This window comes from Micrasema longulum, unplaced genomic scaffold (assembly GCF_059751315.1).
Source record: "Micrasema longulum isolate JH-2025_06_02 unplaced genomic scaffold, ASM5975131v1 h1tg002200l, whole genome shotgun sequence".
Classification (NCBI taxonomy): domain Eukaryota; kingdom Metazoa; phylum Arthropoda; class Insecta; order Trichoptera; family Brachycentridae; genus Micrasema; species Micrasema longulum.
Window position 1 is genome coordinate 142,465 of NW_028279364.1, and position 12,914 is coordinate 155,378.

Below are 12,914 nucleotides of genomic sequence, written 5' to 3' on the forward strand. Positions count from 1 at the left end.
ATTGGTTTATAATTTAGTGGTTAAAAAAAATAATTTTTTCTTTACACTTTACATTAGTTTATTTTAATTATTCTCTTTTTCATTGTTTTTTGTTGTTGTTTACGAACCTGAAGTATGTACAGATATTTCTACAGACGAGAACATTTTTTGGAAAGAAAATACAGCAGTTTAGGACTCAAAGTGACGATAAGACTTATGTCTTGTCTTCGGCTAGCCATAAGCTCTACAAAGGTTGGCCTTTCTGTTTTCTATAATATTTTTCTCTTAATCAAAATGTCTGCCAATGAAAAATATTACTATTAAAGCAATTTTACATGTTCATACTCTAACAGCAAAAAGCATATTGTTGAACAGGGGATTTTCAGTTTTGGATACAAAATGTATGATTAAAAGATATTAGGTAAAATAAAATAAAAAGTTTGTTTACGTAAAAAAATATTTATTTTTACATTCCGTATAAAAGTAAAAACGATTGTCTCGTCACAATAACTCAATAATTCGATACTTAAGCATTATTTAAAGATACAATAAGTTAATTACATAATTAATAAATATTTCGATGTTTTGAGAACGACGTAACTTATTATAATTAAATCTATCATAAGATTTACGACAATTACTTAAGTAACAAAGCTAAGCCACTTAAAATTAAAACATATCTAACAAAATTCGCTATTAGGAAACTCTTTTACAAAACCATTTTATGGTAGATTAAAAACAAGTATCATCAGCAAAGTGTTCACAATTTGGCCTACATTATATGAAACACACAAACGTTAAAGATCTCAATTTTTCTAATATTTAATTACACTGAAAAAATGACTTTAATTGAAATAAAAAACGTGTCTTGAGAATCGAATTTTATATGACATTTAGGTATGGCTCCATTTATTTATTTTAATAATAATGTTCTGACGACATTTCAAATCGAAAAATTTTTGTCATATTTTTTACTATAAGAAAATAATACTTTTGATGAACGAAATAAATATTTTGGTACAATAATCAAAAATATATCTAGAGTTAGAAAAGTCTAAAGCGTAGGAACGTACTAAATGCTAATGTTCTTGTACAAGTACTGCGTACTTTTGATTAATGAATAAATAATTATAAATAAATAAGAGATTTGCAAAATGTTTACTCAAGTCATTTGAGAACGTAAAAATCTCAAGATACGTTCGAATCAACAATGTTTTTTTTATGCAATAACAAAATTTCATATAAACACAAGTAAACTCTCGAAGTAGCTCTTAGGTCCTAATTCAGTACGAGCTTCATTCATTTAAAATTTCACCTACTTAATGTTAAATTAACTACAGTTCTTCAGATATGTTCGACATAAAACACGTATCGAATAAAATTCAATAAATATTCCTAAAACCTATTAATTTCTTAAAACACTGAAAGGAACTTTAAGTTCAAGTCATTACATGACATTGGAGCATATTGAGAATAGACATTTTCTCACATCACAAGACTACTCGCAGAATAAGTTAATTACAAGTAATAATTTAATTAAACCTGCTTAGCTATCGTAAATATCACAGAATGAATTACCCAAAAGTACATAAAAAATATTTTTACTAATATAAACATAGTCGTCTACGCCTTTACTCTTCTGGATTTCTGGTTATGTTTGGGTTTGGGTTTGGGTTTGGGTTTAGATTTAGGTTTAGGTTTAGGTTTCGGTTTGGTCGCGGTAACAATCCTTTTTTTGTTTTTATTTGGTTTTTTGATTTGTTTTTTACTTCCGCGTTTCATGATACGCGTTCTGCCCGGTTTTCTGGTCCTCGTTGCAGCGAAAACCTCTTGCGTCAACTGCAACCACTCCTCCAGGAATGTCTTGTACCGGACGAAGGTTATCATGTCTGCTGGCAATACTAACGAGAGATTAGGGTTCTTCGGCCAGGAATGACCGAAGACTTCTAAACCGCAGTCAGGACCGACCGGAGCTACGGCCTGAGTACCGTTGATTATAATTTCCATCTCGCACCGAAAGTTCTTCAGATGATTGTTGATTTCTTTTAGAATTTCCTTTCTCACGGGCTTGATTTTATTTACGCTGGCGCTTTCTGTACCGAGAACCATATCAGAAAGTTTTTGGAAAGTATTTGCGAAGACTAGTAACTCGCTGTTGAGTTTCGTCACTACATGGTGAACCTGTAACAACAAAGAAAACAACATTACAGTCAAACGTTAATTAAATTAAAATGACACCCGCATTCAAAAGGAGAGTGGAAAACCTGCAGCCGGCGGATAAATAATCTCGATCGCAAAATGAGGGTTCTTTTCGAGAAACCATTATACCTCGGAGGTAAGTAGACGTAAGGTTGAATGATACAAATACACGACAAGAAGCTGATCATTAAGCTCCATATCGAGTCGAGTTAAATGTCAGTACAGCTTTAATCACAAAAGGAGCCGAGCTCGTTATTTTTACATATAATTATTGCTCGGTTAATTACTGTGTACAACATATAATTCACCTCACACAGCATAAATTGCCCGGACTGTCGGCGCGGCAGTCACCGGAGTGGGAATATCTCTAACTGAGGGCAATTTGTCGTTAATTGAACCATAACTGCCATTCGGGAACGTAAGACATGCGCTGCGGACACGACAAATGAGGTGCTGAAGAGAGTAGTATCGACTGATACCTGTTCAGTGCCACGGGCAGCTGTCGGTATTATACTCGGAGGAAAACACGTCGACGTCTTTACCGCCATGGCGAAATATTCCGAATGGTATTTTATGGGATTGCGAAATCGTACATCCGCAACAAAGGATGGCATCCACTAAAGTTAAGGCTCGTTCGAGAACGGCGTATTTATCACAATAGGCACAAAAAGCTCGGCGACGGTAAAATATGCAAGTAATAAAATGTTCGACTTCCTATAAATCATGCATGGTAGTATTGAAACACTAATGAAAGATGTAAAGGATGTGAGAAACTTCTTTACAAAGTCGCTGGCTTTATGGAATTTTGATCAACCGTCACATAAGTAGGTACTAAATGAACAATTTTGTGTAGGTTCAGAAATGTACGCCCGAGACTGCAGACACATGGTCGAAAGTGAATTCAAAGATATTATTTATTCAAATGGGGAAAATGAGATCTGAAACAAAGTCGTGAACAATACTGGCGTTCTGGCCGAATCATTTTACATCTGTTTCACGGGAAGTCGCGGAATGCAGCGAGCTTCGTGTCCCTGATGGAATGATTATTTGTTGAACCACCTTACCGACTCGACCCACCATCACCAGCCCGACCGACCGAAGTGTCTTTTTTTACTATTGCGTGCTGATGTTTCGTTTCTCCCTGTGCGTTTGCGTCTCTGCTTACTCGTTTTATAGTTCTCTCGGTTACATCAGAGGAAATAAACCGAGAAAGTTCACCTCCACATCATCCTTTACTGACTTTTTGTAATAGCCGACTACTTTTCAATTCCTTTTCACGGTTAATTAACATTTCGAAAAGTCAATTCGACCTATAATTTTGTGCCTTCACACGCAATTAGTCTCAACATTTTTTTCTTTACTAATCATGTATAATAATTCCATTAGGGAGTCTAAAAAACATAATCTCAAAATTGTTCCACCATTTTTGGATTTATTTGAACATAAAGAAATAAGCGAGTTGTAATTTAGGGATTAAGCCACTTAATTTTTCAGTTACGGCTTTCCGCACGAAGATAATAAAAAAAAACACAATTATTGCACATGATTGATATAATAATTGAATATTTTTATTAGCTTTAACTGTAAAGAATCTAGATAGGTATATCCTAAAATAGATTTTCTAAATATGTGTGTACTATATGTTAATTCGTAAAGGCTTTACTGTACCTAAGTAAAATTTCTCTAAAAACTGGTTAAATGTATGAATTTTTAGAGGGTTTTTTTCAACATGAAGTATATATGAAAGATTTTATGCAATGAGAAACTTCAGCCCTACGAGAAATTGGATACAAAAAATGTTTCCTTGCGCGCGGTAACAATTAGAGCATTGAATCGTACCGTAAAGTTTCTTGAAAATGAACGAAAAAACAAAAACTATTTTAATAAAAACGCACTACTTTGATTGACGTCACTTGGTCAAATGAACCAACCAATGATATGACAGTTGTGAAGGATATCCGGTCCGCTTACCGTAAATGGACCAATGGGGAGAACTAACAGAGAACCACCTCTGACGTCACACGCGGAGTTATTCCAGAAATACAAAACTTTAAAAAATCATAGCGCTGATAATACGATATGTAAATAAAAAAGCTGAGTTTAATCGTCTGTTAACAAATATTATTTTTTTAAAAGACACTGAACTTCCCCATTGCCCTAATTATGATTAAAATAAACATATTTAGTCGACAACGTTAGTTGATCAAAACTGAATGTTAATTATGACATTTTCACACTTTTAGAATCGCTGATAATTTTTTTGAAAATACCCGAGAAAATATAATACATTATAAATAATTGTTGTCAAAGGACATTTTAAGGCTTTGGTATTGAAAGTTGTGAGTGAAAATGACGTCAGAAGTTGGAGTGCGTTCAGTGGGTGTAAGTGATGCATTTTCTCATCGGCTTCAATGCAATGCGGACTGCTATCCGTCGGAATGGATTGGTCGATAAATTATTTAACAACACCTTTACAAACAATTGAAAATAAATACGATTGTAATAAATCAATGTTAGTACTACGACATTAAGATAATTACAGGAACTCTATTTTGGATAAAAAGCAGCCCCAAAATGAATAATTTTTGTAAATTTAAAAAGACATGATGGTATCTTTGATTATTGTTGGAAATAAAACCTTAATTATAAAGTTTTTTTGAGCAATAAGGTACTTCTAGTCGTACTAAAAAAAAATTCTGTAAGGAGCTTCAAACACGAACATATTAAATATTTACTTTGAACCAACGAGAAAAGGTAATATTTTCTCAAATAAATTCAGCATCTCAGTTATCAGCGGGTATCAGTTTACATAAGTTTTAGAACTATTAAATTTACAACATTTTAGTTTAAGTCCTTTTTCGTTAATAGAGATACCAATATTTGATTTATTATTCAATTTATGAGAGAATGAATTGAGTAATCGAAATATGAAGTAATCCTTACCGTTTTTTGTTCGGCCAGTACTTTAACTTTGCATCGATTATGCGGTAAATTCAAAGTGCTCTCATAAACTCCCGAAATCAGGGTCTCGTTAATATGTTTGAAGTGGTTGAGCGCTTGCTTCAGCTCATTCTGTATCGTAGTCAGTGTGATTTGTGGTCCGTGCCTCACTTCTCTGGAGCTTTTATACACCGCGCAGGGGTTGATGAAGGCTGTTGAATGGACTGGCTTATGATTAGGAGGGTTGGCCGTTCTTAGAAGTGGAGAAGGCGCAGCCGAGACGGGAGACATCACGCTCAATAGGAGCACAGACGCGAAGAAGAGATGTGATAGTCTACTTGTGAATATATCTGAAAAAACGAGAGAAAAAAATAAGCAACTTGAAAATACAAAATGAACAGTAAATGTTCATTTCTGTAATTGCGGATTTGACTATGCAATATATTTTTAACGATTTAGTTGTACTTTTTGACACAAAAAAAAATATTTTCGGAACCGGAACGGAAAATCACAAATGCGTTGTAAAAAATGTTTTTAAATTAAACTTTATTAACTTATCGTTTAAATTGAAAGTTATGCAACATGTCTATTGAACTAGCATAAAAATGCATGTATTGTTGCTTTTGAGGATTGACCTTATAAGTCGCCTCTTTTTGTCGAGAAAAGCATAAATCAAATCACGAGCATGATTTTTAAGTGGCGAAGTTATTTTTGTTGATATAAAATTTCTCCTAACAGAATAAAAATGTACAAATCCCATTTGTTTTGTAAGGTTTAGAATAAAATGATTTATTTTCTATAAATTTACCAGAATTACCGTCATGCCAAGATAAACGACATGTTGTTTATTATGAGTATTTATCGGCTTTGTATGACACCTCAAATGTCAAATTTGCACCAATTTCATTATTTAATAAGAATTGTAAAAATAAAAATAAAGGTAAGTGTAATAATATACTACAAAATAATAAAACGCGTAAGTCACTCTTTTCAATTTTATTATATAATAAATTAATCAAAATTATTTTCTGGGTTTTACAGTATATCACAATCGAATTCTAGGGTATTTTCGTGACTTGAATGTCAGAAAAAATGTTCAAGATGTAACCTAAGGAATCTTTTTCAAATTTAAATTTATGACACTGCATTTAAAGATTTCTTTGGTGTTGAGTGTTTTTTAAAACACAACAAATAAAATCGGTATTTTACTATATCATACGAGTACTTTGGTTTCGTATGTTATTGAAGAAAATTATAGTTTATAATATCCAGGTTTAAGAAAAATCATATTTCATATTTATAATTTCAGTAAAAATCAATAAGAAAACGTTTAAGTTAAGCAAATGCTTAGCTATTTAAGGGGATTGCTTGTAACTTTTAAACTTAGTTAGTTTTTAGTAAAAAAATAATGGAATAATTTGAAAATATTTCTAAGCTAGTCGTTTTACATTGAGTGTTTTTTAAGTCGACGAATTTTTTTGAAATGTTTGTAACAAAAGTATTAATTAAACACACACCGCTTGACGTTTCATCCATGAAAATTTTTCTGCAATTTATGCGTACATAGTTTTAAATGTAAAATCAAAAAAGCACTGTTTCTAAACGTTTTGACACATTTCGCTCAATACAAAATAGCACGAGAAACAAATCGATCACTTTCATAGTTTAAAAAATATTTGTTGAAATTTTCAAAACTTTCGGCGAATTTTCGTCGACTCGTCTTATGCAAGTTTGAGTCATCGGCGACCGGTTTACTGATGATACAAGGCGCGCCCGAACGACTCGAGGTCCTATTGACGACTGACGGAGGCTTTAGCGGTCTCAAAGAATGAGCGTCTAGAGAGGGTTACTCCCCCCTCCTCATCTTTTCCTCTCTAGAGTAATGCTGGGTCATGAAATTTGACTCACTGTTTGATTTTCGTCCTATAAAAAATAGCCGGACGACATTTTCCCGCTTCAAAGTATGTACTTATTATTAAAATTGTTCCAGAAATATCTTGTTGGATACATTGCATTTTGAATGAATTGTTATGTGAAAAAATGCATTAGAAAGTGTGTAATATCTAAGACCTTTCCACTTTCTCGCGCACAGAGACTCCGGGTTTCCGGAATTTCAAGTGACATTACAATAATAAAATTTTACTAACTTGAATACGGGGAATTTTATGATTAACTTCGATAGTGTTTATATTCTCGATGTTTTGTCTAAAAGTAATTGTTTGTAATAACACTATTTTAATAGACTTACAAATATGTAAAAATAAAACAAAGGATAGGTATTACAAATGCCTCTTAACTCGGATAAAAACGTAGTAAGGTATTTAAATGATGAAGTGAACTATGATCACTATTTTTGTTCAGTTTTTCAAGGGACGGTGCTTTTTTGCTTTAAACAACTACTTTAAGAAGTAAGAAGTGATTCATGGTCTAATTGTTGGCCCCAAGATTGGATAAAAATACATGAGAAAGTGATAGTTCCGCTTTGGCCAGTGACGACAATTGTCTAGGAAATCCCCAACGTCAGATTACCGCCAGAGTAATGAATGAGATTACCGGGACCCAAATTACCGTAACCGGCCATTAGGTCTAAGAAAAAGAACGAAAAAAAAAACAATGTATAATGTACAGCACATAACGTAGATAATAAAAAACTAATGGTAGGGCGTTTTCATTTACTTCGCCTTATGTTTTGGGATCGAGTGAAAAAAAAATGAAGGTCGAAAATAATCTTAAATATGAAAATAATATTTTTTTGCTTGGAAATATTGTAAGAACATGTAAATATGCTATACTATTGTGTATTGTTAAAAAATCTGCCCTTAAAGTGTCAGAAGTCATGCCTTTTCAAAACTAGTAATGTTATTGAATTAAAACAACAAAAATATTTTTTTTTCTCGTACTAAAAATGCCTAGTGTGAAGTACTTTCCGAATATGTATTATAATACAAGATCTTTTCTTGAATCAAACACAAACCTGTTAAATTTTATATGAACATCTTTATGAATATTTAGTGGCCGTTTAAGGGAACACAATTAGTAATATTATTTAAATGAACGATCTATTTGTGAATATACATACAAAACTTCAACAAAGGGAACATTGTTGTATCGAATTCCGATGCTTCGTGATATTTTGTAGCATGATTATTAACCGAAGGGTTTCTTAAGCAGTTTCTTCATTTTGTACACCAACAGTTGAATCACAGGGTCGTAAATAACGTCGGAATGAACGTTAACTGTTGAGTAATATGTTCCAACATACAAAACCTCGAACGAAAATTCCTACCACGATCGAATTCTCTGACATTAAATGTGTACCTACATATGCGAGTGCAGAAAATTGACAATGTTTGGTCTAGATACAAAGTGACAATTCTGCCATTAAATACCAAGATCAAAGGGTATTTTGTAGAAATTATAAAGGGATCCACCCACGCCGATCTATAAAATATATTTCTTGGATCGTACATAAATTCATGTCGTTTCTGCATAGTGTTTTTTCCGCGTCTGTGCGCATGACTTGGTTTGAAAGTAAAATTAAATCAGTACCTAGGTATGTTTTTTGTTTTAAAAACTTAGTACAACTATCGTTAAACTTAATTTAGCATGCAGTTATAGTCAAGAAAAAAAAACTGTTTAAAAACCTGATATTTCCCACTAGCTCACCAAATGTTGAAGTTATAATATCTTTTTTAGTTATGACTTAGTAAACATTTATTTTTATTTTTTTATTTATAAAAAGATAGTTAAATAACAGTTTGAACTTCACTCAACAAATTAAATAGAACAAGTAAAGTATAATTTCATAAACAACATAACTTTAAAACGATTTCATTGTTTTAGCTATTTTTGATTGGTAGTTAAAATGAAAAATATTTTTTTATTATATCTGAAGGAATGCAATTTTCGATAAAATGATAAAATCGAATTTCAGAAGTAAAAAATAAAATTCATTTCTATTCTAGCATTAAATTTTTTTTATGATTATAAATTATAAAATGTCTCTAAGGCACTTCGAAATTTTTAGGGAGATTATGGATGCAGAAATAGAAGAAGACCGAGAAAGACATGGCATGACCAAATCCAACAAATACTTAAAGATGGACATGTCAAAAGTCGGAATAATCGGCGCGCGTGCATGAGAAGATGTATGAATGTAGAGGAAGCGAGATCTGTATGCAAAGATAGAGTGTTGTGGCGTTCTATCCTATCTGCCTACCCTTACGGGGAAACGGTGTGATGGTTTGTTGTTGTTGTTGTTATTGTTATATTGAAATAGTCGCGAATTATTTTTAATGTGACTGCTATCTAGAAATAATAATAATAAAAAAAAGAATTGCTGTTTTTTGTTATAAAGTTTAGTTTGATTCTTTTTTATGGATATAATTATTGTAAAATTTATTGCAAGTAACATTATCTAAAACTTTTGATTTTTGAAGAAACATAGGCACCCTTAGGTTAAAATACAAGGCTGATATTATTTGAATGAAAACTAAACGAAATAATTCATTTCATTTACATATATTCTAGAATTGTAGCCTAGAAATCCAGTGTGGAGATCATTTTAAGATAATAATCCGAGGTTTGTTTCCTGACAAAACCAATGTGTGTGTTTTTCACAATAATTGTGTATATCTAGTTTCGTTACCTGCCATAAAATCTAAAGCAATATATTGATTAAGTAACATGCCTTTTTTGAGAAAATATTAAGTTATTAAAATTGTGAAAAATAAACCAGGACACGATGTGCCTAAATATTATAAATTTTTCAAAATATATACAACACAACTAAAGAATAAAAGTATACTGCTGTTAACAAGTAAACAATATTACTATAAAGTAATTTATACAGACACTATTTTTTTAAAGGATTCCACCTGTGTAATTGTGTAAAAAATGCGATTAATCACTTTATAATTGATTATGATTACGTCACATATATGCGTGCATTGATAATGCGAGTTTTATCTATGACCCAGGAGCGACAGTGTAACAATAATATTAAAAAATAACAGTTTATAAAACTTTTAATATTACGGTAATGTATTTAATTAAGTACATTTCACTGAATTTGGAATAATATTAAATAAGGGTTCAATTAAATAGTACTGTGTACATATTTTTTGAGTCATAGTACCGCCGGCGTTTGTACATAAAATAAAAAATGTAATAAATTAAATATATGTACATGATTAATAACTTACGTTCTGACTGTTTTCTTGCGAAATTTGTCAAATAAGACAATAACTAATTAACGTATTCATTTTAAAACCACTATAAAAATATTCACTTTACCGATTCATATGAGAACCGGCGTATTCCTATCAAAACGTCACTTTTGTGAGTCACTTGCGGTAATACACTTTATAAAAAAATACGTAATTATTATTTATTTATTTATCACTATCTGTCATGTATGACAGTTACTCGCGATCGATCTTTTTCTCGTGCACGTGCGCTGCGATCCTTTCCTGTCGAAAGATCGTCTTTGAATTAATTTATTCGCCCTGTTAGCATGTTTATATGCATCGGCAAATGGCTCGTAACTGAAGGAAAAAAACTCGTGTCGATAATGGCACGGCGCCGATAGTGGAGGGGAGGTGGGCGGCCAATAGTAGAATCATTACACGTTCATTCATAAACTGGGGGCAGGTAAGAGAGAGGGGAATACTTCCGGATTTCCGTTTGTGGCGTAACGGCGCTATCTTATCTTGACGGAATGCAATTCTCAAGGGTTCTCTAAAATTCATTGATTATCTTTTGGTTCAAATCCATCATGTAATTCGATTAATCCTAATTCAAATTTAAAGGTATTACGTTTACTGGATTCGTATTATTATGTAAAAATATGTTTAGGTGTCTTATCATTAGTTTACTTTAAATTAGTTTTTCTGAAAATAAAAGGATATGTTTCGATTGTGGTCGCAATAAAATTGAATAAATAATACAATTTTGATAGAACGTCTAATGAAATAATTTGAGAAAAGTATTGTTGTTTTTTTTAATTATTTTATTTTACAATAATATTCCTAAAAAATACCAAAATACCTCGATTAGCGGCACCATAAAATGAGCGTCTTGAAGGTGCGTGGACTTGGCTTGGACATGCGGTGCGGATATTTTAGGATAGCCTTAACCCAAGTTGTCTCCTAAACCACAACTACAGGCTCCCGCCGTGCTGGGGAAGGCCGTCAATGACTATTTTTCGGTTTTATTCGGCGGAACTTAGGGACGCGGGATAGACGTGGGAGGAGGAGAGAGCGCTGGCTGGTGTTAGAGTCTCCTAGAGGCATCTGTAGATGTCCAAACGCTCTTCTCAGGAGCGGATGTTAAAAATAAGAGAAAAAGATGATTCAACCTATATCAATGCTAAAACATGTACGCAGAAGTATACAATGTTCTCTAATATTATCCATTTAAGATAAATTGGAAGAATCAATTGAGTATATTGTCTTTCATTTTCAAACCATGAAATATAATACCTATTTTACTTAACGGCATAAATTTTGGATTTTTTATTTTAACAATAATATTATACTTGAAAATTAAAAATCACTTTCAGTCAAGACTTTTTTGCTGAAATGTTTCAGGCAAGATATTAAGATGAACTTAAAACCCAAAAGCCCAGTATCTAGTAAATCTCATTTGAGAACTCAACAAAAAAATCTGTATTCATTTTGTTGGTGATAGTTTTGAAAGTTTCTATAAATAAAGGTGTATAAGTACTTGTTGTTTAAAATGTTATGTTTTAATACCATGTATAATTGTATCAATTGATATTATGTATTGTCTCCAAAAAGTTTTTTTTAAGATACCGTCCGAAATGATTTTTTTTGCTGTATAATTAAGTTATGCATTTACCATAATACGTAACAAAAAAACATTACGGTAATTACAATTAATCGTTATAAATTGGAATGGCAAAGTTATAAATTTGAATAAAAATGTCACCGTTCAACATAAATATGGTTTCTGTACAAATAAGAATAAGGCATTAATTTTAAATGCAATAACTTATTTTTGAATATATCGCTTACATTTCAAAATGTGTTATACTTTATCGATCAAAAGTTTTGGATAAACAAACCTACTTATTTTGAGTTATTTATGACTTTTGGGAAATAATCTGAAAATTGAAAAATTCAGTTAATATCATAAACTCAAGTATTTCGTTTTAAAAGAATGGACTCTAAAACGTTAAACAATCTGTTAGGTATATTGATAGCAAAATTATGTTCTGCTTTATTTGAATATTTATCATTTTTTGCATAATCTTACCCCATAATGTTAAGAACGTATCAAAATTTTGAAAATATTTTTCTGCCAAATTATTTTAATAATAACCCACATAAGTCATTGCTTTCTCCCCGAGCAAACGGCAAAGATTAAAACTCATCGCTCTGCAGTTAATAATCTTTGATATTGGGTCAGTTTGTAAGTCTGCTTTTCGCAATTTGGCTGCTTTTTTCCACCCATAACCACCGAAATCCGGATTCAGAGCTTTAAATTTTAAATGCTTTCTCTTCCCAACTTCTCGCTTTAACTCTACGTTAAGGATGGCACGACATTAGATTAGAGAGTAGCACGATGCATATAGCATCCTCTAGCGACAGTATTTTATGAAATAATATACGAATTTCGCCAAAAACTCGGAATATTATGAAACAGTTTAGTACACACTACCATGATGATTAAAATAACATTTTATTTATAGCATTTAAGCAGGGGTATTCTTGGTACTTTTCCCAGAAACTTGCGGACGCTTAGGCTCTGAAATATTAATCGCGCACAATAGA

General features: G+C 31.9%; 1 protein-coding gene across 2 annotated transcripts; it reads right to left on the reverse strand.

Annotated features, from left to right (window-relative positions):
- Positions 1-418: 418 nt before the first annotated feature.
- Positions 419-10,613, reverse strand: LOC148272752 (uncharacterized). 2 transcript variants are annotated; one of them, XM_088239612.1, is made up of 3 exons: positions 10,323-10,613; positions 5,122-5,468; positions 419-2,160 (listed from the first exon to the last, which is right to left on the reverse strand). In XM_088239612.1, the coding sequence occupies exons 2-3, from the start codon at positions 5,407-5,409 to the stop codon at positions 1,603-1,605; spliced, it is 846 nt and encodes a 281-aa protein (XP_088095738.1). In that variant the 5' UTR covers positions 5,410-5,468; positions 10,323-10,613; the 3' UTR covers positions 419-1,602. The 2 variants fall into 2 exon arrangements, with proteins under 2 accessions (XP_088095738.1, XP_088095737.1); XM_088239611.1 differs by lacking the exon at positions 10,323-10,613 and adding an exon at positions 6,636-6,921.
- Positions 10,614-12,914: the final 2,301 nt, after the last annotated feature.